At 44.2% G+C, this 27,851-nt stretch overlaps 1 protein-coding gene across 2 annotated transcripts; it reads left to right on the top strand.

Annotated features, from left to right (window-relative positions):
• The first annotated feature begins 689 nt into the window (after window positions 1–689).
• On the top strand, window positions 690–18,792 carry Ybx1 (Y-box binding protein 1). Of its 2 annotated transcripts, XM_076564934.1 has the most exons (8): window positions 690–1,270; window positions 1,696–1,759; window positions 10,402–10,435; window positions 13,031–13,120; window positions 13,477–13,779; window positions 14,219–14,301; window positions 17,648–17,913; window positions 18,410–18,792. In XM_076564934.1, exons 1-7 carry the CDS (start codon window positions 1,111–1,113, stop codon window positions 17,880–17,882), a joined length of 969 nt encoding a protein of 322 aa, XP_076421049.1. In that variant the 5' UTR covers window positions 690–1,110; the 3' UTR covers window positions 17,883–17,913; window positions 18,410–18,792. The 2 variants fall into 2 exon arrangements, with proteins under 2 accessions (XP_076421049.1, XP_076421050.1); XM_076564935.1 differs by lacking the exon at window positions 13,031–13,120 and having other exon boundaries at window positions 978–1,270.
• The last annotated feature ends 9,059 nt before the right edge of the window (window positions 18,793–27,851 follow it).

Raw genomic sequence — 27,851 nt, 5'->3', positions numbered from 1 at the left:
AAATACACGTAGTTGACCCTGGCCACCTCTACAACCCATATTCCCCTCTACTCCTACTGACTTCCTGTATTTGCATTTTCCTTGAGGCCCTATCTTTCCCAGGCCTTTGCACAAACCTACCTTTACCTGAAATGTCACCACCCAGCTCTTCCTGCTTCCTTCCCCAGACGCTGAGCTCACCCGGCTAGGCAGTGTTGGGGCGGTTAAATGTCTGCCTCCGTCAGAAGGCAGAAACTGACGGGCAAACTATTTCAACCCCCAGTCAATAGTAGATGCCTAATAAAGAATGAATGAAGGTAGGCGGAGGGCTTCCCTAACAGAAGGCAGCCTGTATTTTACAAGGGTGTAAAAACATGGATAGCAATCCTTGTCTACATGGCTGCTTGGGGGGTGGGTGGGGGGGTAAAATGTCTAACTTATCCAATAAATTTGAGACTACATTAAATCTAATTTGTAGCCGATATGAAACGCATTCCTCGTACGCCGGGGCGAAGGAGCACCCCCGCCCTGAGCATGCTGATTTCGTGGCAGCAGGAGCGCCTGCGTGGTCCCTCCAAGGTGACTGGACCGCCAAAAGCCTGAGCCATTAAGGAGGCCGCGGCGCTCACCCAGCCGAGGGAGGGAGCCCCTTCTAGAAGCCTGGGGTAGGCCCGGCCACCGCGGCCCACGTGCGCGACGAGCGCAGCCCCGTGCAGGGACGTTCCCTCTACGCGTCCTCCCGGTACTCTATGGTGCTCACGGCCGAGCAGCTCATTCTAGTTCCGGTCTCTATGGCGGCGAAGGCAGGAGCGGCTGTGGGTCGGCCGAATTAGTCGCCAAAGGGGCCAATAAGGGCGCAGGAGCCGCAGAGCGTGAGCCAATAGACGCGAGAGCCCCGGTCAGGTGGTGGGATTGACGGCGGCCCTGGCCAATGGGGGAGGACGAGGGCGGGCCTATCGCGGGGCTTATCCCGCCCGTCCCGCCATTCTCGCTAGTTCGATCGGTAGCGGGAGCGGAGAGCGGACCCCAGAGAGCCCTGAGAGCCCCACCGCCGCCGCCGGCCTAGTCACCATCACACCCCGGGAGGAGCCGCAGCCGTCGCCGCCGGCCCCAGTCACCACCACCGCAACCATGAGCAGCGAGGCCGAGACCCAGCAGCCGCCCGCCGCCCCCGCCGCCGCCCTCAGCGCCGCTGACACCAAGCCCGGCTCCACGGGCAGCGGCGCGGGGAGTGGCGGCCCGGGCGGCCTCACATCGGCGGCGCCCGCCGGCGGGGACAAGAAGGTCATCGGTGAGCGCCAGGAGGGACCGGGGGTGGGGCCGCGGGCCGGACCGTTAGGCGACGCGGCCCCGAGCCACCGACGGCGCGGCCGCCCCTCCCCCCCGGGGCCCGCGGCGCGCGCACGCCGGGCTCCCGCCGCTGCCCCGGGCCCCGGCCCCGGCCCCGGGCCGCGGCCGCCCCTCCCCCGCGCCCACCCAAGCCTCGGGGCCTCGTGCGCGGGGTCCCCGCCCCGCCGCCTACGCAGCCGGAGCGGCGCGGGCTGCTTTCCCCGGCCCTCACGTGCTCGCCGCCCGGGCGCACACCCACCTCGGACCCGCGCTGCCCGGCGGCACCCACGTGTGCGGCGAGGGCGGCGGCCCGGGCCTGCGGCCGGATCCTGGACCGACTGCCGGGGCCAGCTGCTGATTGGACGTTTGTTGTGCTTTGTTTTCCAGCAACGAAGGTTTTGGGAACAGTAAAATGGTTCAATGTAAGGAACGGATACGGTTTCATCAACAGGTGAGATGCCGGTGTAGAAAGCTGGGGCCCGCCTCCTGCATGGGTAATCTCCGGGGCCGCACGGTGCCTCCGCGAGCCTGACAGGGAGAGGGGTTGGAAACGGTGGTGGTTCTTTATTTTTTTTCCTTGGGTGACGGGATTAGTGGGTCTGTAGACTTGCTTTGTTTTGCCGTGAAATACCGATCTTGAGCTAGCCTCCAAGCCTTGGCACAAAGCAGGTCAAGGCAGGCGCGGCACGTGAACCGTGCCTTAACAGTTAGTTACCTTGCATCGAACTGAGGCAACTCCAGGCGAAGCACGTTTTAACCTTGACATCCTTTTCTGCTTCGTTCAAATTGCTATGGAAGACTGTGGCCCACTAATTAGCATACAGGTGATTTTTCACCTTGCTAACCTCTTGGGGAACGTGATTTGACATGTCAAGTGCCTGAGATGTTATCTGTGCTGTAAGGTTATGTTGCCTTTGTTCAGTCGACTCAAATATGCGGTCCTTTTAGTGCCTCGAACACATTTTCTATAGCCAAAGAGGGATCTTACTTGTCCAAACGGCAAATAATCCATCTGAAGAAAATGGTTCTTCCTCAATTTTTATTTCTTCCACTTCCTTGTCTGGGAATCATGCTGATCAAATCAATTTTGGTTAAAGCTCGGCTGTAGCTTATTGGAGTGGCCTTAAGTCCCTAGGAACTTAACCTTTATCGTAGTTGCAAACTACATCTTCGTAGATCCAGAGAAGGGTTTGTAGCCCTTGGTGGTAAGTGTAGGCAATGCCTGCACTCGGGGCTCCCTTGTGAGCCCGGCATCTTTTTCAAGATGGCTGCCAAGGCTAGTGCAGTTGCATGGGTGTAGAGCACCGCGAGTGCCAGCAGCAAGCCTGGCCGTACAGCTGTGAGACTTGGCGCCATTTCAGCATTTTCTCTCGTACATGCTTGCTCAGAAGGCGTTAAACAAGTAGATGGTGAAAAGAACGCTTAGGAATGACAGAGTGCTTGTGAAGTGGACACTACCAAAATGGGCAGCTAGGCTTTTGAAAATAACGGAGTGATGAAAAACGGTTCATTGATGAACCACGCCGTGTTGTGAAAACACTCAAACAGAAGCGATTACAATCACCTAATGGTCTGTTCTCTACAGTAGCTATTACAGCGAAACATTTTGTTTTTCCAGACTAGAATTTTCTACTGTCATAGGCTGTTTGCTTTTCTGACAAATGCTACATTTTCCATGCTTTGTTTTTCAATGGATTACTAGTGAGCAAAGAAGAAAATGTAATGCTTTGATGCTTGTGTGTAGTTGGTGTCTTGGTGGCTTTTAAGCTGCCATTATTCATTCTTTGGTTGAGGTTTCTATCCTCACAGCCCCAGGTGATGCTGAGAATAGTCTGTGCACCCTCCCTTCCAAAGGGTTTTTTTAACCCTTAGCCCAGTGCAGTTAGAGCTAGCCCTTCTCGGCAGCCTGTCTAGTTGGGTAATTGTGTGGGTTGTTTTTTAATGCATTTAATAAATTTTATCATTTGCCTAGGTTTATCACATTTTTTAAGCAAACAGTTCCTATCCAAGATGAGTTTACTGCATTTTTATGTTGTGCATTGTGTAGATTATTATCTATGGCTGTGTTCTTAGTAGCAGCTTAGTTGATCATTCTTCCGGGAAAGTTAAATGTAATTGGCTTTTGATGAGCCTTTGTTAGACTATCCTAACCCCTGTTACTGATTTTACTGATTAAAATTTCTAAGCAGACCATTATGTTGATGCTGTGGTTTTTAAATGAGATATACTGTAAAGATTGGTTCCAGTGAACTAGAAGTTTGTCCTGGTCAAGGAAAAGTATAGACTGTAAAGTGGGAGATATGGTATTTGGAATGCACTGAATTCTGGATTATGTTTTCTAGGATCTTTAGCTATTTTATAATTCAAATACAAGATTACATCTCATCTTTAAAGATAGATTTGTTGCAGTCTAAATTATCACCTGTGATGCATTCTTACAACTTGGTTAGAATTCTTTGTTCCGTGGCTTTTTTAAAAAGTTCTGTTGGTTTTATTGTAAAATTTTCAAATAAAGGTACTGCGGGTGTAACTCAGTTGGTATAGAGTGCTTGTCTATGTTCATAAAGCCCTAGTTTCCTCTGTAGCACTGCATAAAACACAGTGATACAAGCCTGTAATCCCAGGAGGCAGGACATCAAGAGTCATACTCGACTGCTACTTAAGTGAGTTTAAGGGTAGCCTGCATTATACATCAAGACCCTGCCCCTCCTCCACTAGAAAAAGATAAATAAACCCTGGTGTGGTGGTGCATGCCTTTAATCCCAATGCTTAGGCAGAACCAAAGAGCTTAAAGTAACCGAATTTTTAGTTTGTTAGAGGCATTATAATCTAGGAATTGAGAGAAAATTCTTCACTTTATCCTTTTGTATACCAGGTTCCCCCATCCCCCACTCCAAAAAAAGTGATCATATAACTTAGTTTATTTGGATCCCTTCCAAGTTACTATTTCAGTTTACTAGATGTAGAGAATGGTCCATATTCCTGAAACAGTTATTAGAAGATAAACGTGAATTAAGAACATTTTTCAGTGGAACGTGTTTTCTTTTTTTTTTTTCCTTTTTTTTTTTGTTTTGTTTTGTTTTTTGTTTTTTGAGACAGGTTTCTCTGTAGCTTTGTGCCTTTCCTGGAACTCACTCTGTAGCCCAGGCTGGCCTCGAACTCACAGAGATCCGCCTGCCTCTGACTCTCTAGTGTTGGGATTAAAGGCGTGTGCCGCTGCCACCCGGTTGGAACGTGGGGTTTTTTTTTGTTGTTGTTGTCTGTTTTAGTTTTTATGGTGACAGAACTTAGGGGTTGGGGTTGTGGCTGCGATAGAATTTAAAATTCAGAGCACCAGAGGTGAACGTGTCCTGCTTGTGATCTCAACATTTATGTAGGACATCACATTTTTTCCCCTTTGAACCACAGTCTTGCAGTCTTGTGTGTGTGTGTGTGTGAGTGTATGTTGAGGGCATGCATGTGCTCCAGCACTTGGATGCAGGTCAGAAGACAGGCTGCATCTGACTTTTACATGGGTTCAGGGCTCTGAGGGTTGTAAAGCCTGCATGGCAAGCACTTTTCTCCAGCTGAGCTGTCTCCCTGGCCTGGTCTGTTATAACTCTCTTGCATTGCTCATTACCGTTTCCGCTTGCCCTATAGGCCTTTTTAATCCGTGCTCTAAAAAGCTTCACTTTATGTCCTTAATAGAAAACAGTGCTGTCAGTGTTGGTCTTCCTTTAGGGGGTCCTCCCTTTTGGGGTTTCTGTGTGTCTTAGTAATGACTGCAATAACAGTGACATGAATAGTTTTATTCAGGGCCTGTTGTTACTGATTATGAACTAATTGACTTAATCATAAAAGCCTTTGAGACTTAGGTACTATTCCTCAGAAACACAGGTTTGAATGACCTGTTCCATAAACAGATAGAAGCAAGATTTGAACTTACCGTTTTGTGCTCTGGAGTATTTGTTCAAGGACTGCTGTGTTATACTCTCTTTGAAAATAGATCCTGGCCATTTTCAGTTTGGAGCTTGTCCATGTAGTTAAAGATAATTTAGTATGACTGGCTGTTCTTAGTTATTGAGAGACTTAATATATGAGCTACACTGGAGGTTTTTAGTTTGTTTTGTTTTGTTTTTTTGCTGTCTAGTCCTCAGGGGTGATATGTTACCTTTTACTTGATTCAATAAGATCTGGAGTTTCCACAATTTCTAATAAGTGTGCAGGTCAGCTTTACAATTAGAAAGCTTGCTTACTGTCCCATACTGAGATTGAGATGCAGTTGAGGAATGAAAGGAAAGAATATTGGCCCTCCTAGACCTTTTTGTTTTTGTTGACTTTTGAGGTAGTAAAAATGGGTCTTTAGGGGTGCTAGATTATAGGTGTTTCCCAAACAGAACTGGTATCATCTTGATTGTTTTTTGAGACAAGGTTTCTCTGTGTATCCCTGGCTGTCCTAGAACTCATTCTGTTGACCAGGCTGACCTGGAACTCAAGAAATCTGCCTGGCTTAGCTTTTATTGTAGACTTGATACAACCTAGAGTCACCTGGGAAGGGAGAAGCTCATTTGAAGAATTGCCATGATCAGGGGAGGCCCCTGTCTGCCTCTGGGATTAAATAAAGGCAGGCACCACCACACCTGGCTTGGTATCTATCCCCTCCCCCCCCCCTTTTTTTTTTTTTTTTTTTTTTTTTTTGTAAAGGCTGCTTTTTACTGCTTAGCTGAGGTTTCACTCTGGCAGGATGGGCAAGAGTCTTGTTCTTCATACTGCTAGGAATGACATACCAATGACCAAAAATGACACATTAAACAATACAAGAAAGCCTACTTGGCCATAGCTGTGAAGAGTAACCCTTTTGAAGGTGCTTCAAGTACAAAGGGAATTCTGGGGCGGGGGGAGTAGGGATTGGGGTCCAGCTCATCAAGAACAGAAAGAAAATCACAGTCTCTTAATGTGTGTCCACTAAAATAGGTGTTGCACAAGAAGGCTGAGGACTCCTTAACAGTGTTTAAAGAAGGGACATGCAAGAGGTTGACTTAATCCTGGGACTCTTGACTTGCTCACAACAAAACTTGAAGAGTGAGCTACCTGTGTGTGGGTAGTCACTATTCATTCACTCAGTCACTGACTTAGAACTTGGAACAGAATCCTCATCTTGTGGTGGTTCTTTCCCTCTTTCTGCCAAGTAAAATCATTTGCTCTTAATTCCCCAGAAAGAGCAGCAAGTACATTAGCTTTGTTTTCCTTAGCCTGAGACTATGGTTGTGGAGTTGGGTGGCCTTCAGGCCTGTCTAGACCCTTGGAAGCATGGTTGGTCATGTCTGAAAAAAGATGGTATGTCTGCCTAGAGAGCAAATAAGGATTAAGTGGGATTTGTGACTTTAGGGCAAGCTTTCAAGGCTTAGAAATTATGGCAGCAGTTCTAATGGCCTATAGAACATTGTGAATGAATTTACGTTATGTCTTATTTAAGGCAGTAAAGTATGTTAAAAAAAAAAAAACACTTAAATTTTTAGCTTTTCAATCCCCAGCACCATGATTGGATGATTTCTTTGAGAAAGCTCAATTTTTTTGTTGTCCTTTTGTTCCTGTTTGGGTTGGGGGTTTTTGTTTTTTGGTTTGGTTTGGTTAAGAAGAACCTTGGTGGTGGTCTGGGTAGATTGGGTAGAATAGAAATAGTAATTGTAAGCCGGGGGTGGGGATGGTGCACGCCTTTAATCCCAGCACTTAGGAGGCAGAGGCAGGCGGATCTCTGTGAGTTCAAGGCCAGCCTCCTCTACAGATGAGTTCCAGGAAAGGCGCAAAGCTACACAGAGAAACCCTGTCTTGAAAAAAACCAAAAAAAAGAAAGAAAGAAAAAAAGAAAAGAAATAGTAAGGTTTGAATGGTAGGCATATCCAGTAAATGCTTTCGAGTGTGAGGCACAGATGATAATGAAAGGGGGAATCTGCTTTTGTCCTCCTTGACCTACATTAGGAAAGCATATAGGGATTCTTGTTACTACTAGTCATCCTACAATTGTGTTTTAATCTCCTTTAAAGGTTAAGATGTGGGCTGGAAAAGGTGGGTCAGTGTTTACAAAGTACTGAATGTTCTTTTCATAGGACCCCAGTTGACTTCCTAACACCTGTAAACTCCAGCTTCAGTGAGATCTGACGCCCACTTCTGGCCTCCCTAGACACCTAGCATACACCTAGCATTTACTCAGAAAGACATACAAGAAAGACATGCAAGTACATATAAGTGAAAATTCTTTTTGAAAATTATTTAAAAGTAAATGTAAGGTGTTTTTTTTTTTTTTTTTTTTAATTCCAATGTGGTAAGGGCCAGAGCCCCCATCAAGTCAGAAGTCAGTGCTAAGAACAAATGGCAACAGGTTGTATTTCAATTCCTTGCTTTGTGAAGCTGGTAGGGTGTAGTGGAAGTACTACCACCCCACCACCATTAGCCTTCCAGTAACTGTCAGGCCTACCTATGACCTGCCCCTGAGGCGGGGCCGAGACAGGAGCCCTTAAGACCCAAGATCCTTATGTGTTGACTCTCTTGGTTCTTGGTGACCCTGGATGCTGTATGGTAGACTGAGTGGAGTTCTCCAGAGGACCTAGTTCCTCACCTCTCCTGGATCCTATAACCAACCCCTTTACTAGCTGTAAGTTACCCCCCAAAATAAACCTCCTTTTGACTCAAATCCCCCAATAGTAGGGGTTAATGATGCTACCTATGTCGGAATTGTGGGGATTAAATGTATTTGAAACGCCTAGTGTAATGTTTAAAAGTTAATCTTCAATAATCCAGACTGCTGTGTATGTGTGCACCACATGTTTGCCTGGTGCCCACAGAGATGATAAGAGGGCATTGAGTCTCCTGGATTCAACTGAGCCATCTCTATAGCACCTACAGTATTTTCCTTTTGTAGGTAAAGTAAGGGGGTAGCTTTTCAAGGCTATAGGGCTAATGTTAGAATCAAGACCGAAAAGTCAGGTTTCTTGTTAACTAGTTCCGTTCCTTAAATTAATCTGTCATTTTAATAAACTGTAACTACATTGGTCTAAAGTGTTCAAACTGATGATATTTTAGCTTGCTCGAAACTGTTTTGTAACTGTCAAGCTTCTTCCTGGCAGCTACATACACTTTAATGATACCCCTCAGTCTAGTCACAAGACAATAGGGAATACTGTCTTATTGCTAGCATAATCCTATTTTTAAAAGCTGTCCTAACTAGATACATAACATTTTATCAGAAGTAAGTTCATACATAACTGTTTATTGTGGGCCAAAAAACAATACCCTTCGGAAATTTCCTTTTCACTGAATTTAAAGCATACTCTTGATTTTTGAGACAGGATCTCTCTGTGTATCCCTGGCTGTCTTGGACTCACAGAAATCTGTCTACCTCTGTCTTCCAAGTGTTTGTTTGTTTGTTTGTTTGTTTTTTGGAGCTGGACCGAACCCGGGGCCTTGTACTTGCTAGGCAAGCATTCTACTACCACTGAGCTAAATCCCCAACCCCCCAAGTGTTGGGATTAAAGGTTTACACCATCATGTCCAGCACATTCATTATTTTATTGCATTTATTTATTGGGGAGTTGGGAACATTTGGAGGTCAGAGGACAGCTTACAGGAATTATCCATCTATGAGTTCCAGGAGTCAGACTCACGTTGTCAGTAAGCACCTTTACTTGCTGAACCATCTTATTGGCCCCATCGGTTTAAAGCATATTAAAACAACAAATGCTGAGGTTGGATGAGGTGGTACACACTTCTGTTAATCCCAGCACTTGAGGCAGGTCTTTTTGCTTAACAGTTATGCCAGTGGCATCTTTGGTTATTAAATGCTAAAATATTAGCTAATACCAAGCCATTTCTCTGGCTTAGTAATGGTGAAAAGGGTGGAGTGGGTCACTAAAGGAGAGGAAGGAAATATTTCTCCAGTGGTTCTTCAGGTTCCTAATGTTGTCAGCCCTGCCCACACTCAAGACAGATGATTTCCCACTTCATCCTCACATTCAGTTTCCTCCATTGTGGTCCCAAGAAAGATAACCTAAATATCTTCATTGGGTGGTCATTTAGTGTAAGACTTGGTCAGTTCCTATTTGAACTTTGACCTAACTAACTTGCTGGGCTCTGCCTATTCAGATGTTCCCTTACATTTTATGCAATACTTGAACCACACCACATTCACATTCTTCTAATGAAAGACTGTCTGGTTTCCTGGTAAACCCCTGTAACTAATCCCAGGCAGCACTGGAAGCTGAAGCAGAACTGTCTGTCATAGGTTCAAGACCAGGCTGCACTTGAAGCTGTCAAAAAATAAGCTTTGCTGGATATATTCACTTGACTAAGGATTGTGACATCTATGGTGGAAGTGAAGGGGGGGTGTTATTGGGAACAGTGTCAGGCACATAAGTAAGGTGTAATGTACATAGTGTACATTAAGTTTCATTCTCTGGGTTGTGTTTTCTAGAGAACTTTTTGTGGTCATTTTTATTACCTTGGGGAATGTGGAGGTTAGAAATGAGGAGGAAGTGAGACTGACTCCTTCTCTTAGTAATGCTGGTCTGCAGATAAAGGGGTGTGTGCTAGGTTATTGTTAATGTTTTATAGGGTAAGGAGTGGGAGGGGTGTTGCTTGTCACCTGTCCTTTGGAATTACAGATCAGTTGGTTGCCTTAGACTTGTTTGCTTTCTTACAGGTGGGCTTATCTCTGTTTCCAACAGTTTAGGCTTTAAAACAGTTCATGTAGCTTGTGGTTTCACTGTGCCTTTTTCCTGGTGAAGAAGGTAGGGCCGATCGATCACTGAAGGTGTGGAAATTTGTTTCTCCAGGTTTTTAATGTTGTTGTCGCCCCTGCCCACACTCAAAAGATAGAAATGATTTTCCACTTAATCTTGGACAGTTAGGAAGTCTGGGAAAATCGAGGATGTCCACTGACCAGACTGTTTGGTTTTGTCTTGGCTTTTTTTTTTTTTTTTCCCTCTCCCAAGACTGGTTTCTCTATGTAACCTGGCTGACCTGGGACTTAATTTGTAGGCCAGGCTGTTCTTAATCACTTTTAGGCAGTGAAACATACATTCAGCTTTTTCACTTGTTAATCTTGGTTCTGTCTTGTAGGAATGACACCAAGGAAGACGTATTTGTACACCAGGTGAGTGCTTACATTGATTCTCTGCACTTGTGGCTCAAGGCTTGTGAGAATAAATGGGTGGGTGTGTTCTCAGCCATGCTTCTTTGCTAAAGATTAAGTCCAAGGGTGAGTTTATTTAGTTCCTGCATCTGAAAAGTAATCCTGTGATTAAAGTGTAGAGTGAAGCATTGCACTGGAGAGTCCACTTAATTTCAAAAAGTGTTATGATTAGGAATTCCATTAATAATTTAAAACAACGTTTTAAAATGTTGAATCTGTTCAACTGATGGCACACAGTTTTCTTTCGTGCCTAGTTTCAGACAAATAACCACCATGAGTCTAAGCTTGAATAATGTTGCTTTAAATACACAGAAACATTTGGAAGACATTTCCAGGTGCTGTTATAGTCAGGTCCAACTTTGGTAAGGACAGATCTTTATAGGACAGAGCTACTAAACAGTTACTGAAGAAAATAGAAACCCAACACTGTCTAGGATGGCTCTTTTTATTCATTCTAAAAAGCATTTTTTCAATAGTGGTGTGTTGCGTTTTCACCTTTTAGCATTGGCTGGGTATTTAAATCCTCACTAGTAATCCAATTTAAGTGGAAGGCATTACAGCAGAATTGTAATTGGTCAGTAAATTACTTTAATTGGCTGCCAATGTTTTTGGAGAAGAAAACTTAGCCAAATAAACATACTGACTAGGAAAATGACTGAACATTGAGGATTTAAGAATTAATGATAAATGCTGGGCGGTGGTGGCACTCACACCTTTAATCCCAGCACTAGAGAGGCAGAGCAGGCGGATCTGAGTTCAAGGCCAGCCTGGTTTATAGAGGGAGTTCCAGGACAGCAGGGCTACACAGAGAAACCCCGTCTTGGGGGGGAAAAAAAGGAATTATTGGTAAAGTAAGATGCTGCCGAGTGAGTGGTACACTGCCAGCGTCAGACTTGTCTCCAAGTGAAGTGGGTTAGGAAATAACATCACTTTATGTGTGCTTCCAGGTGATCAGCTTTTCACTAGGACTGTTGAAATATCCACTTGTGTTGAAGGTTGTTTTAAGAATTTTCAACCTTCTATTATTTGTTTATTTTATTTATTTATTTTTTTTAAACTGACTGGAGATCAAAAGACCTAGCATCAGTTTCTGTACTCGCCACTGTTCAACTAAGAGTTTGAGTGGCTGCATCCTCCTTAGGAGAGGTGGTTAACAAACAGGGTAGCATTTTGTAATTCTTTGAAGTGTCCTACACAGCATACATTGAGAGTCAGAAGGGGAGGGAGGCCCTGTAGATTTCTAGTATATTCAAAACCCTATGGAATGTAAGTATGCAAACATTCAAATTCTAAATGTAATTTAACTGCTTAGACAAAATGTAACCTTTAAAAGATTAATGTTCTTGTTTGGCTAAGGTGACTCTTACCTGTTCTTGTTACAAGAAATAATATGCAGACGTAACAGATAAGAAGCAACAAGACTTATTAGTCTTGCTGCCACTGACAACCATGAGATCAGAAGGGGCTAAAGATGTTGACTAACTTGTTTGGGGATTTTAATGCATACTTCTGCTATCCCTTATGACTGCAAATAATTGAGAGTTGGCTACATATAAAAGGAATGAAACTACGACAGTTCAGATGACAGATGAGATCAATTATTTGACTCAACTCACCCAGTTTTACTATCCCACAAGGTGTCACCAATATGCTTTCCTATTTATTTTGCAAGCGGTTTCAACATAGAGTTGTTCTTGGGACTTTGGCTGCTCAGGTTGTGGTGGTGTATCAAGTAGACTGCAGTTCTGGGCACCGGAGCTTAATTGGCCTCAGATTTGTTGGTTGTCCGGCCTCCTCTGGAATGGAAATGCATGAGTGATCCTGTAATGGATACTGCTGTGATGTGGAATGAACGTGGGATTTGGAGTCCCAAGACATGGATTTAGAAAAGTTCCCCTGCCACTTAATAGCTGTGTGACCTTGGGCACTTCATAATTTTTTAAGCCCTATATAATGTAAGACTTAACTGTTTTCTGGGGAGGTAATAACCAATAGTCTCATACAGAGAGAGCAATATAAGAGTGGCATAGATACACGTGAAATGCATTTCCTTGGAAGTACTCATAGACAGGCTGGAAGGGATTTTGGTTGACATTTGTAATTGAGTTTGATATGGTAAAGGGACAAGAGTTGGTATGGTCAAAGTTGAAGCATGTAAAACTAAACTTGCCTGTCATCTAAACTGGCCGTGTGTCGGGCTAGCTTCTACTATTAAGTGCAGTCTTTGGGGGATAGATGGAGGTCTTATTTTGTTCCAAGCTTTATATGTGATACTTTTGCAAAAAGCATCTTTAAACACTTCGTTGTCTGTCTTGGGTATTAAATTACTTTAGTTTTGTAAATAGTGATAAAATGCTGGGGCCTTGTAAGATTGGAGTCTTTTGGTAGAGGTTGGGGGTAACATTGGTCCCTGCTTTCCTAAACTATTGACAGTTTGGTCTTATAAAGCAAATATTAAGTATCTATCCAAGCTAAATGATATTGACGGTGGTACATTTTAAATGAAAAAGCACATTCTTCTCCCCTGTTAATCTATTTTTGGAATGATGTTACTAGACTGCCATAAAGAAGAATAACCCCAGGAAGTACCTTCGCAGTGTAGGAGATGGAGAGACTGTGGAGTTTGATGTTGTTGAAGGAGAAAAGGTGAGGATGCTTTTTGTGTAAAGGTTTGACTTCGGTATGGAAATAATGTGGAGATGTCATCCATTAGGATGGTGGCTCAAATTGGATGGATGATGTGTTCTGGTGACCACATGAACACAGGTGCATCGAGCCTAATGTGCTGGCTGCAGTTAGAGAAGCAGTCCTTCAGAAGAGTGAGGAGGAGCTGATGATGTAGTCATTCCCATGCACCCTTTGCCCATGCAGACAACCTCCCTCCATTTTGTTTGCTCTTAGGTTGTTTGTTTTGTTGTTTTTTTTTCCCTCCCCAGCTTGTGTGAAATTTATTGAATATTTGGATTTTGTTTGTTATTATCAATAAATAATGGCTTTTGTAGGGTGCGGAGGCAGCAAATGTTACAGGACCTGGTGGAGTTCCAGTTCAAGGCAGTAAATACGCAGCAGACCGTAACCATTATAGACGCTATCCACGTCGTAGGGGTCCTCCACGCAATTACCAGCAAAATTACCAGAATAGTGAGAGTGGGGAAAAGAACGAGGGGTCGGAAAGCGCTCCTGAAGGCCAAGCCCAACAACGCCGGCCCTATCGCAGGCGAAGGTTCCCACCTTACTACTTGAGGAGACCCTATGGGCGTCGACCACAGTATTCCAACCCTCCTGTGCAAGGAGAAGTGATGGAGGTAAGGGTCAGTGTGTATGTAACAGCGTTTTTGTGCTGTCTCTTTTGTGTCCTAGGAATGGAACCCAGGGCTAGGTAAGTGCTAAGTGAGAACCAACCCAACTTAACTCCTTGTAACAACGGCTTTTGAGAAGACTGTATTTTAACTAACTCCTGGAAATTTTCCCAGAAATTAACTAACCTGTTACCCACAGAATACACTTTTGAATGTGAAGAACCACCAAGCTTGTTAATTTATGGTGTGATCATAACTAGTAGATAATGTTGCACTCAGTTGGAATTTGCCAGGAGGTGGAGGTGCATGCCTTTAATCCCAGTTCTGGAGGACAGCCAGGGGCTTTGTAGAGACCCTGTTTTAAAGTAACAAAGAAACAAAAGTTTGAAGTTGCCTGAATGGGATTTTGTTCTTGTTATTAATAGATTTTCTGGTGTCTTTTCAGGGTGCTGACAACCAGGGTGCAGGAGAGCAAGGTAGACCAGTGAGACAGAATATGTATCGGGGTTACAGACCACGATTCCGCAGGTATGGTCCATCATAACCTGTTTCTGTTAGATTCTTCAGCCAGATGTTAGGCCTCTCCAGCATCTTGAGTTAATACTCCACATTCTCTTTCACCGATGTGTAAGAAGTAATCTTCAAGTGAGTACTCTTTGAGAATGTAGTCTTTGCATCTTCCTTTGGCACTGCCTTAAAACAGCTGATGTGGTTGAGATCTACTTTATGTCGGGCTTTTTGTTTTGGTTTGGTTTGGTTTGGTTTGGTTTTTCAAGACAGGGTTTCTCTGTGTAGCTTTGCGCCTTTCCTGGAACTCACTTGGTAGCCTAGGCTGGCCTTGAACTCAGATCCGCCTGCCTCTGCCTCCCGAGTGCTGGGATTTGAGGCGTGCGCCGCCGCCGCCGCCGCCACCACCGCCGCCGCCGCCGCCACCACCACCACCACCACCACCACCAAACACTTGCTTTTGTTTTTTAAAGCAAGGGTGTGGAAATGCCAAATTTTCTATCCCTGAATGGGTAAGAAGAGTATTTCAAACACGACAGTATCTAAAACATGGCTTGCTTAGGAGAGAAGAAAGGTAAGGTTAACCTAGTAAGCATTAGGAGTGTATGCTGCCTGTTACAGCATCCAGGAACCAACCTGAACCCAAGTAGAGCCTGTCTACCTATTTAAGTATAGAAAGTCCTGTATAGTAGGTGTTTTAGGTAAAAGGATCTATTGGAATAATTGAGGAAGTTTCATGAGCAAAACTAGCTCTGCTGGACTTACAAAGTTGCTAGTGGCATAATGCAGTGAGAGGTCTCATTCATGACTGAAGCTTTAGGGGTTCGAGAACACAGTGAGGTTGTAGAGCTATGTAACAACAGTTAGTGCTCCATGTGCTCGCATTAGCAGCCGATTTCTTACCCTGTCCAGCTCAGTTTTTTAAAATAATAGTCTTTCACTGGATCATTGATTGAGCTAGACTGGCTGGCCAGTGAACCCTGGGTTTTTATCCCTGGTACTGGTATTACAGACATTACCACCCAGCTTTTTGAGTTTTTGTTTTTTTGTTTCTTTGGTTGGTTGGTTTGTTTTTCAAGACAGAGTCTCTGTATCCCTGGGCTGTCCTGAAACTCACTCTGTAGACCAGGCTGGCCTCGAACTCGGATCTGTCTGCCTCCTGCCTCAGGCATGTACCACCTACTGCCAAACCACCACCCAGCTTTTTATGTGATGCTGGTGATCTGGACAAAAGTCCTCAGACATGATTGAGCAAGCATTCTGCCCAGCTCCTCCTCTGGCTTTTGTTTGCTTTTTTGAGACAGAATGTAACTAAGTTGCCTGGGCTGCTAGCCCTGAGTGGCTGGGATGAAAGGCATCACTACCACACCCAACATGGCCATAGTCTGCGCTTATGTGCCTTGTGGTGGTTCAATTTTCATTTTTGAGGCAGGCTGTGGTGTTCATTCTGACTGGCTGGCCCAGAACTCATTGAAGTTGCTCCTTGGGGCTGGGATTAAAAGAGCGCACCACCATACCTGCTGCCTGTGTTCTGTTCATTTGTTTGGAGGCAGGGTTTGTCTATGGAACCCAGACTGGCTTCAAACTCAGATCAGATATGCCTGCCTCCACCTTCTGAGTGCTAGGATTAAAGGGTGTGCCTTGTCCTGTGTTTTTGGTTTTTCGAGACAGGGTTTCTCTGAGTAATTTTGGTACCTGTCTTGCATCCTAGTCTGGCCTCGAACTCACAGACATCACCTGGCTCTGCCCCCCTAGTGCTGGGATTAAAGGCATGCACGAGATCCAGGAAAGAACAGGTAATTGTGGGTGCTTGGGAACTGAACCCAGCAAGAACAAGAACTCTTAACTACTGGGGCATGTGGACAGCTCCCTGGTGACTATTAATTTTATTGTGTTGTCCCTGTGCTGAATTCTTCATGTCCATCTTTGATGTTCATGACTCAGTGTTTCTAAGATGACATGGAAATTCGTCTGTGCTGCACCCATTGCCACATCCTGAGTATAAAGCTGCTCTCATAGCAGTCTATACGTTAGTCTGCAGGTGTCAGCAACACAATCTTTGGTTCATTTTATTTTTTTACATTGTAGGACTTAAAATCTCTTGCTATAGTTTCACTGTATCTTGAGCAAATAAAATACCTTTTGGTGGTATTTTTACTTAAATGCCTTCTATAAAGATAAAGATATTGCCAGACGGTGGTGACGCACACCTTTAATCCCAGCATTTGGGAGGCAGAGGCAGGTGGATCTCTTTAAGTTCCAGGACAGCCATAGCTACAGGGAAACCCTGTCTCAAAAAGCCACCAAAAAAAAAAAAAACAAAAAAAAAAAACAGACCAGAGATATTGAGCCTTGCCTGTTTCCATACACAGGCTTTTGTTCTTTTTGGTTTTTTGAGACAGGGTTTCTCTGTAGCTTTGCACCTTTCCTGGATCTCACTCTGTAGATCAGGCTGGCCTCGAACTCACAAAGATCCGCCTAGCTCTGCCTCCCCAGTGCTGGGATTAAAGGCGTGCGCCACCACCGCCCGACTTTGTTCTGTATTTGTTACAACTAATGTTTCTAGGTTTTTTTTTAAATTATTTTTGTAAATCTTTTGGGTTGTTTTTCTTCATGTGCATGAATGTTTTGCCTGAATGTATGTCTGGTGCCATGGAAGTCAGAAGAGAGTGTGGGTTCTCCTGATGGGATGGTGGTCCTCTGTGAACAAGTGTTCTTAACTACAGAGCCATCTCTCCAAACCCTTGAATTTTATGATAGCATTTCTCTTTAAAGTTTGCGCAAAGGGTAGGATTTTCCAACCATGCAACAAATAGGTCACTTCTCAGTGGATGGTTTGTCAGTTTAAATGTTAAAATAGTAAACGAAACATGCTGTCCCTCCTCATGCTCAAGTACATGGTACAAAATTGTACTTGCGTTCATGAGCAAATTGAGAGAAATCTTAAGATACTTGGAAAGTATAGCTACTTAATGATGGAAAGGAGCTAAAAAGACAATGTGAGGTCAAGGATTTTAGTGTATGAGAAATGGAAATGATAGATAAGGAAGTATAGTGGAAGAATGGTTATTGGCAAGAAAGTAAGTTGATTCAAAATGTATAGAGTGAGTGAGTGCACCAGCATTGTTCATTCCAAGCAATTGGAGCAACAGGCTCAGATTTACTGGCCTTGGTTTATATGAATGAGAGAAAAAGCTTTTTACACAGTCATCACACTTGGCTTTTAGAAGTAACTTACATTTTGTCTTTGCTAAACTGACTGAAAGATCACCTAAAAGAAAATGATGCAACCAAGTATTACCACTTGTGGTTGAGTTAAAGGAAAAGCTGTTCTCCTTTCTAGATTATTATATAATGTTCATTTCAGGGGCCCTCCTCGCCAAAGACAGCCTAGAGAGGATGGCAATGAAGAGGACAAGGAAAATCAAGGAGACGAGACCCAAGGTCAGCAGCCACCTCAACGTCGGTACCGCCGCAACTTCAATTACCGACGCAGACGCCCAGAGAACCCTAAACCACAAGATGGCAAAGAGACAAAAGCAGCCGATCCACCAGCTGAGAATTCGTCCGCTCCCGAGGCTGAGCAGGGCGGGGCTGAGTAAATGCCGGCTTACCATCTCTACCATCATCCGGGTGAGTTGTTACCCTCTGGCCTCCACTGCACTGTGCTCTAGTGAAAAGAAACCAATCAACTCGGGTCTTGACAAAAAGCTAATAAGCAGTCTTGCTCCTGATGCTCTCAAGATAACGTTGTGCATTTTCAAGAAGGTTTTGAAAAGTAATCTTGTAAGTTGTAATAGGGCCCACCTTTAATTCCGGTAGCAGAGGCAGAGGCAGGCAGATCTATGAGTTTCAGAAAGCCAAGGCTACACAGAGAAATCCTATCTTAGAAAGCCAGGGAGGGGAGTCTTACCTCTGGTTCTGGGGTTGCCATTTTCTCCCTTTTTGTATATACTGGGTAGCAAAAGATCATCCAAATGCATCCATAGTGCAGTAATGTCCACTTGTGTTGTAAATCATTCTTAGGCTAAAGCAAAATGAGGTGGTTAAAGTGTGACTGATGTGCATGTAGAGTGTGGTCCACTGTGTAAAGACTTCAGAGGATAGTAAATAAGTCTTTTCTTTGCAGTTTGGTCATCCAACAAGAAGAAATGATATGAAATTCCAGCAATAAGAAATGAACAAAGATTGGAGCTGAAGACCTTAAGTGCTTGCTTTTTGCCCGTTGACCAGATACACTAGAACTATCTGCATTATCTATGCAGCATGGGGTTTTTATTATTTTTACCTAAAGATGTCTCTTTTTGGTAATGACAAATGTGTTTTTTAAAAAAAAAAAAAGGTCTGGTTTTTCTCAATACACCTTTAATGGTTTTTAAATTGTTTCATATCTGGTCAAGTTGAGATTTTTAAGAACTTCATTTTTAATTTGTAATAAAAGTTTACAACTTGATTTTTTCAAAAAAAAGTCAACAAACTGCAAGCACCTGTTAATAAAGGTCTTAAATAATAGTGTCTGTCTAGTTTTGTCATAATTTAGTAATTTCTTCCCATTTTCAGGATCTTTAGAGTGAAGCAGTTTACAAATAAATGACACTGGTTTTACCCACTCCCTGGGGACAGGGACACTGTCTTAAGATTGGGGTCTATTTTCTTAATGTACAGATGAGTTCATCTGTCCAGAATGCTCTGTAAGACATCAGCTGTGGAGTCTGGAGTTTCTGTTACTACAAAGTAAATGGGTAGTGGAGTTTCATAGTGCTTGCTGTTCAAGTCCAAGTGATGTTTCCCTCTGGAAAAGCTCCATAGAACACATCATTGCAGTAGATAACATTTGGGTGGGGAGTAACAGCTGCTGTTGGTAACCAGAGTCTTCCAAACTTAGGACCAGTTCTTCACAGTAGAAACTAATGAATTGATGGGTCATCCCTATTAAATAAACACACTGTGGGATGTGTTAGTGTTGGCTCATACCACCCGGGGTTTCTGAAATTGCTGCTGTCAAAATTGCAGTGAAGGGGATTTCTGGTAAGATATTTATGGGTGAGTGTATCAATACCTGAGACAATATTAGTTAAAACAACAGCTGACTCACATTCGACCTGGAATCTGGTAGTTGCTTAGTCCTTGAGGCTAGGTGCCTTAGCAACCTTACCTCCTGCCAAAAACCTGGAAGGTTCCTAGAGAGCTGGATGTCTTCAGTCCACCAGTGAAAGCTTGCAAGCGCTGATTCTGGAGTCTGGAAAGGAATCAACAACAACAAAGCAGATCAACTCAGCAAGAGGAAAGGCCAAAGAAGCAACCTGCCTTTTCTATCTGGTGTGCTCGCAGAAGGTGCTGCCTAGTATTCGGGGTGGGTCTTCCCATGTCAAGGCAATCGTGACATTTCTTTGGATTGTGGAGACTGTCATAATGCTAAAATTAGCAAATCGAAGTTGGAGAGGAAAATGACCCAGGGGTTACAATTGTAGAATACCTCGATACCAAGTCTAAGTCACCAGACCTAGAAGTCCATGTGAGACTTGGGATAGAAATCCAGAAGAAAGGGTGTAAAATAGATGTATTTTCAACAGTAGGGGGTGAAGGAATTTGGAGACACAGTGTGCTGTGAGGGAATGGAGAATACACAATGTGGGGAAAGCCATCAATTCATCTTTAGATGAGTGGTATTTGATGAATATCGGGGACTAGCTTGGCATTGAGGTTGGTTGATGGAAGTCTGTGTGACAGACGTGTGGCTAAGTTAATAATCGTGGCTAGATATAAAGAGAGGGCCAAGGACATAAATATGATCAGAAACAGACCAGTAATCCAAATGATACCATCAAAGACAGGGAATAAAAATCTTCTATGGAGCTTTAGTCCCAGCACTTGGGAGGCAGAGGCAGTCAGATCTCTTGAGTTTAAGGCCAGCCTGTGTACATGAACTCCAAACAGTCTTATTAAATAGACCCGGAGCTAGATATCTGGGTTAAAACCTGAGAGATCAGAGGAATGGGAAAAGCCACAAGCCAGCCTCACCTTACCCTCCAAAAGAGGTCTACTTCCTATATTACCCATGCCTTTCTGTTCTGCTATCCCATTTGCTCTCTATCCAGCTACATCACTTTCTCTGCCCAGCTCTGTACTTCTGTCTGTACAGACCTCCAAACCTTTATGGTTAACTAGTGTTGGAATTTAAGGCGTGTGCCACCACGCCTGGCTCTTCCCAGTGTTGCCTTGAACTCACAGAGATCCAGACAGATCCCTGCCTTCCAAATGATAGGATTAAAGGTGTGTGCTGCCATTGTCTGACTTCCATGTTTAATATAATGGCTTGCTTTTTCCTCTGATCTCTAGGCAAACTTTGTTTATTAGAGCACAAATGAAGTATCACCACAAGCCTGGTCTACAGAGATAGCCAAGGCTACACAGAAATCCTGTTTAAAAAAAGGGCTGTTGGTGAGAGCAGGCCTGGCATCCATGCAGATGCAGCTGGCTGAGGGATTAAGGGCTGCTGTGGTGCATGCACAGTCAGCTTCCTGCAGCCCTTCATCTGTTGTGTGGAACTTTTTTATTGCTGTGACAAAACACCATGAACAGACACCTTATTTTTAAGAGAAAAAAGGTTTAATTGTGTACATGGTATCAGGGTTAGAGTCCTTGGTGGCAAGATTAGCTAGGAGCTACTTTATAGACAGAGCCTCACTATGTAGACCAGGCTGGTCTTGAACTGAGGTCCTTCCTCTGCCCTTATTTAGGACTAAAAGCAAATGCTACCACACCCTGTGAGAGCTCATGTCTTAATCCACAAGGCCAACCGTAAACTCAATGGTAGCCAGTTGTTTGAGACAAAGCCTACTCCCAGTGACATACTTTCTCTAGCAAGGCTACACCAAGCAGCCACTGGAGGCCCAAGTATTGAATGAGCCCATGGGGGCTCATTTTCATTAGAACTACCACACCGTCCTCCAAAGGCCCTAGTCATCCACACTCAACCTCCATATACAGTGAGTGTGAGTTGACACCCAAAGGATCGTCATCTGGTAAGCTCTGCTGCGTGTTTCCCACTTTAGAACAGAGTACAGTAGGCTTAGTGTGATGGTGCACGCAGGAACTCTTGGGAGTTTGAGACCAGGCTGATCTACACAGCTCCAGACCAGCCAGGACTACATAAACCCCTGTCTCAAAAACTAGTCTAGAGACTGTCTCACTTCCCAGCAGAAGCCAGTGTCTTACAGGAGACTGAGTGTGCTTCACTCCTGAGCCTACTGTTTTGTTCCAGTTTCCTTTTCCTGGAACGTGCTAGGCACCATCCCCACCACAAAGCTTTCATACATTTCCTCTTGGCTGTAACAGTTCCTGCACATAACCAAATGACTTTATCCCTCACTTCTTTAAAGCCTGTGGTTTAGGCGTTCATTCCTTACTGACATGCTAAAAAGTGTGGCATCCTCTCGCTATGCTCTCCTGGTCACCTACATTCCTGCTCTGCTCCCTTATTTCCTGTCTTTCCCTGGTAGAAGGTAAGCCCTGTAAAGGCAGGAGGGTTTATGCTTTGCTTGCTGAGTTAAAAACAAAATATCAAATGTGTTGAAAGTAAATAAGCAACCGTCAGCCGGGCGGCAGTGGCACATGCCTCAGGGCTGAAGCACGAGCCAGGTGGATCTCTGTTAGTTCGACACCAGCCTGGTCTACAGAGCGAGATCTAGGACAGGCTCCAAAACTACACAGAGAAACCCTGTGTGTGTGTGGGCGGGGGGGGGGGGGGGGGGGACCTTGAACAGTGGGGCCAATTAAGGGCTGTAGCTGGGAGGGGAGATGAGTAATGTGACTGGTTTAGGCTGCTATTACATCATACCATAGACCCCAGGCCTTAAGCAGCTGTTCTGAAGATTGGCAAGTCCCAAGGTCAGTTTAAGTCTTGTGATATGGCTTGCAGTTACAAGAAAGGTTACCTTCCTGCTGTGTCAACAAGGCCAAGAGGAACCACTCCCATTATGAGGGCCCCACCCTATGACCTCATTCAGACAGAATGGCTTCCTGCTATGACTTGGATCTGAAATATACCCCCAAAGGCCCATACGTTGACAACTCTCTCTTGCCAGTAGCGCTAGGGGTGTGTGATAGGAGAGATGTCTGATGGGTCTCAGTTTACTGAGGCACATGTCTTCAAGGGTTGTAAGACTCTTCTTTCATGTCCTGGGCCATAAACTAAGCAGCTTTGCTCTTACTACATGCTTCTGATATGACAGGCTGCCTCACAACAGACAGGAAGTACGGGGAAGAGGGCCAAAAGTCATGAACAGAAACCCGAAACAGCTATGGTCATCTAAGGATAGGGCTGGGGACATTGCTGGGTATTGAATCCTAGAGCCTTGTGCTCCCATGCTACTAAGTGAGCACTCTACCCATCCCTGTTCCAGGATTTTGTTACGGAAAGCTTACAAGCATCCCAAAGGCTCCATCACCAAATATCCTCACATGTGGGGCTTAGGGCTTCAACATGAATGGGGTGAGGGGACACCCTGATAGAATTGTACCCATTGCATTGTATAGTTTGCACATTGATAACCAAGACTCCTGAAAGTGAAAGTGTGAGTCAGTTACCCTGGAATGAAAGACTCAATGTAAATCAGTAAAGCTGAGGGAATTTAGGATGAGAGGACATGATTGTACGGGGATGGAGAAAAACGAATCAGTTTTAGGGTTGGGGTGGATCTGGGAAGAATAGAGGGGCTGAATATGATTTTATACATTGTATATATGTACAGAAATAGTAAATGCTTTATACTTAGGGTACCAACAACTCATTTTACCTTCTGTTAACTTTTTTGGTGATGGTGGTGGTGGTGGTGGTGGTTTTGGTTTGGCTTTGGGTTTTTTGGTTGTCCTGGAACTCGCTAAGTAGACCAGGCTTGCATCAAACTCACAGAGATCCTTCTGTTTCTGGAGTGATAGGATCAAAGAAAGGTGTGAGTCACCACGCCTGGCTTAACCCATTTGAGACAGTAAGATGAAAAGCCTAAGTCTTGGTTCTGCTAGTGCCTCAATAGCCACCCTCATTCTAAAGTGGGATAACTGTACTTATTACTTCTGAGACCAAGATTGAACTGAAATGCTGTAGCAAAACTCTTGGCTGGCAACCCAGTAGACACGTTTTGTTATATAAGAATGTTTTCTTTTCTTTTTTTTTTTTTAAAGGTTTATTTATTATGTATACAGTGTTCTGCATGTATGTCTACCTGCAGGCCAGAAGGGGGCACCAGATCTCATTATGGCTGGTTGTGAGCCACCATGTGGTTGCTGGGAGCTGAACTCAGGACCTCTGGAAGAACAGCCAGAGCTCTTAACCGCTGAGCCATCTCTCCAGCCCCAGAATGTTTTCTTTACTAGACTCCTTTGCAGCTACAGTTATTCATTCTGTGACCTAGGAACTAGGTCAGTGAGACACAGGAGAAAGGCAATGATAACATTGACTAATGCTCTCACATAGGCCTTTGCCTCCCTCTCTGAGGGTGGGACTCCCGTGGACACTATGACAAAGGCAGGCCAGAAGAACTACAGGAATGCAGATCAAGTCTTAACATTGTTAGTCTCTATCAGAAACTACTTCCATCCAGGCTTCTTACGGGGAAAAATGAACTTTTTGTTCATTTATTTGAGACACAGCCTCATGTATAGTCCTGGCTGCCCTACTTATTGTGTAGACCAGGCTAAAACGTCAAAGTCATCGAGATCTACCTGCCTCTGCCTTCTAAGTGCTGGAATTAAAGCTGTATGCCACTATCCCCAGGTATGTTATATGAGTGGTGCTATGTACCAAATTCATGGCCTTGGAGATGCTAATAAGTGCTCTATCACCAAGTATACTCATTGCCCTTGCCTTTTTGAGAAATGTCCCCCATAACCTCAGATATATGTATACTTTGTCCCCAGTTATTGGTACTGTTTGGAGAAGATTAGGATATAGCCTCTTGTGTAAATTACCTTGGTCATGATGGTTTATCATAGCAATAGAAAAGTAATTAATACAGGGACTCCAGCCCATAGAATGGTCCTGCCATCATTTAGGGTATGTGTGTGGTCTGTGTATATAATGCATACATGTGAAGTTTGTGGGTTCACATACCCAGACACATTTGTAGGCCAGAGCAGAATATTGGGTGTCTTCTTTGCTATGTGCTTTAACTACCTTGGGACAAAGTCTCATCAGACTAGAATAGCAGCTCATCGTTGGAGCCATGCTAACTAGCTAGCAAACTCCCATCCATGATCTTCCCATTTCCACCTTCCAGTGATGGAGCCACAAGGCATGCACAGTGGTGCTGACTTTTTACACACAGCCTGGGATCCAGACTGATGCTTACAGAGCACATAAATCCTCTTGTCCACTGAGCATCTCCACAGCCCTATGGTGGATTTTCCCTTCTTAATGAACTCAGTCTAGAAACTCTTTCAGGGGACTAGAGAGCTGGCTCAGCAGTTAAGAGCACTGGCTGCTCTTCTGGAGGACCCAGGTTCAATGCCCAGCACCCATGAAGCAGCTTAACTGTAACTCCTGTTTCAGGGGATTTGACACCTTTATATATACATACATGCAGGCAAAACACCATGTGCATTTGAAAAAAAAAAAAAGAGGGTCTGGGAGATGGCTCAGCGGTTAAGAGCACTGGCTGTTCTTCCAGAGGACCCAAGTTCAATTCCCAGCACCCACATGGCAGCTCACAACTGTCTGTAACTTCAACTCCAGGAGTTCCGACACCTACACACAGACAAACATGCAGGCAAAAACACCAATGCACATAAATGATTAAAAAGAAACTCCTTCAGGCATGTCCATCGGATTGTCTCCTAGGTTATCCTAATTCTGTCAAGTTTGGATGGTATTGCGCATCACAGATACTTCCCTAACATTTTCACCTGCACCCTTGCTGGCTCTGCCTTGGCTTCCCCATTTTCTTTCACAGACCTTTCCTTAGTAAAAGCCTCACATATCTAGTCTTCTTGAGGCCTTGTTACTTGGAGTACCCAGACACCAAAGGAGCTGTGGAAGACTGAGGGAGTGAAGGGCTGGGGATAGCCTGGGGTAGTGATGCATGCCTCCAGTTCTGGCACTGGCGAAGTAGGACAGAGGATCAGGGGCATTCTTGGCTACAGTGGTTCTTTACCAGCCTGGGATAGATGAGACCCTGTCTCAAAAAAAGAGAGATGAGGCTTCTGGGAAGATGAATAAGAGCAGTCAGAATCTGAACACTCAGAACTGGATACCACTGAGAATTGATTTCTGTTGTTGAAATTAAGATGTAAATTCAGTCTGGAGTGTTATAACTTCATGATGTTACATGTGACCCCCATAATAACTACCGGAAAAATAGGTATTAAATATACATGGGAGGAAAATGCTTTTTAATGTTTTACTGTGAAAACAACTAAATGTAAAATGTAAAAGAAAATGCAGAGAGTGGCCTTTAAGGAACATAGAAAAATAGCAAACAAGGTAAGTGCCCCTCGCCAGCAAGTACTTCAGGTGGAAGAAGTGGGTTTAGTCTCCAATCAAATGACAGAATTGAATGGATAAAAACAATGATTCAGATATAGGGAATACATATGCTTCTCAGCCAATATGCTCTAAAATACATCCTAGGCCACAAATAAGATTTTCTGCATAGACAAGAACTAAGATCATTCCTTCCATCCTATCAGGTCTTAGTCCAATGAAGTAGAAGTTAATAGCAAGAAACACAGCAGACCCTGACAGAAACATGAACACTGAGCAGTACAACCTTGGATGACCAATGGGTCATTAAAGAAATGGAAAAATCCTTAGATCAGATCAAATGAAAACAGCTCACTAGAACCATGGGGATATGTGGCTAGGCAGTTCTAAGTAGTGATGAGTGATTATATTAAGAAGTCAGAATGTGCTGGGCGGCGGTGGCGCACACCTTTAATCCCAGCACTCAGGAGGCAGAAGCAGATGGATCTCTGAGTTCAAAACCAGCCTGTTCTACAAAGCTAGTTCCAGGACAGCCAGGGCTACACAGAGAAACCCTGTCTTGGGAGTGGGGGGAAGGTCGGAAAGGGGCTGGGGAGATGACAGAGTTTACCATGCAAGCATGAAGACCTGAGTTCAGATCGCCAGCACCTGCATTTAAAAAAAAAAAAAAAAAAAGCCAAGTGCCATGATTCACATCTGGGGTAGCAGAGAAGAAGGTCTCTGATGGTCATTGACCAATACAGACAAACTGGTAAGTTCCAGTTTGAGAGAGACCTTGTCTCAAGAACTAAGGTGAAGAACAGCAGATCCTCTGTCAGCCTCTGTCCTAACACACACACACACACACACACACACACACATTTGCACATGTAACAATATGTACATATACCCAGATATAAGTATTTCACAAAACAGCTCAAATAAATAACCTAATGATGGCATCTCAAAGTCTTAATCCAACCCATAAGCAGAAGATGGCAAAAAGTAATAGGGCAGAAATTATGGAAATGTAAACTACAGGAACAATGAGTAGGATAGATTAAAGACTTGACTCTCTGAAAAAATAAGATTGATCAAAGAGAACGAAGACCAAAATTAATAAAATTAGAAACTGAGAGGTGTTTCTAACAACTCCAGTGAAATCCAGAGGTTTATGAAGGGATATTTTGAAAACATTTTAAAAATCTGGGATATCTAGAAGAAGTAAGTTCCTGGACATATGATCTACCAAAATTAAACCAAATGGACAGGCTGGCAAGTGACCTGAGTTTAATCCCCAGGACCCCTATAGTGGATGGAAAGAACTGACTCTTACAGGTCATCCTCTGACCTCCACCACACATGCACCGTGGCATGTGTCACATGAGACACACACACACACACACACACACACACACACACACACACACACACACACACACAGCTACCAAATAAAACTTTAAATCAGGAGAGAATAAATAACTCAAATAGGAAGCAACCACCACTTGGGTGAAGAGACAGCCTCCAGGGGGGGGAGACATCACGGCCAACTGATCCCAGGACAGGAAGAACATCTATAACATAGATAGAGATCTGCAAAAGTTAAGTGCTGAAAAAGAAACTAGTCAAATAAGTCAATGGAGCAGCTCAGTTTCTTTACTCACTGCTTCAGCAAAACCCGTGACCAGAGCAACTTGCCGGCTTTACTCAGGCTGACAGGCCTTTGTCTGCTTTCTGTCACTGTGCTAAACACTGAGCAAAACTAACCAGGGGAGGGAAGGATTTATTTCACCTCACCTTGTAGTCCATCACGAAGGGCGTCAGGGCAGGAACAGAGCAGAGAGACAGGAAGGCATGCTGCCCGCTGGCTTGCCTTTCACACTGCCCACATTCAGGAAGAAGAGGGTTGCATGAGTGGTTGCACTCCCCTTTTTACTCAGTCCAGGAGCCCAGCCCAGAAAAATCATGAATTGCTGCTCATAATTAGGGTGGGTCTTCCTACCTTGTTAATCTAATATAGATAATCCCTCACAAACACGAATAGACTTGACTCCTAAGAGATTGAGATTTGGGACTAGAGAGATGGCTCAGAGGTTAAGAGCACTGCCTGCTC

The sequence above is a fragment of the Peromyscus maniculatus genome, chromosome 2 (assembly GCF_049852395.1).
Source record: "Peromyscus maniculatus bairdii isolate BWxNUB_F1_BW_parent chromosome 2, HU_Pman_BW_mat_3.1, whole genome shotgun sequence".
NCBI classification, from domain to species: domain Eukaryota; kingdom Metazoa; phylum Chordata; class Mammalia; order Rodentia; family Cricetidae; genus Peromyscus; species Peromyscus maniculatus.
Note: the sequence above shows the minus strand (reverse complement) of the source record. Positions and strands in the feature narration are given on the sequence as shown.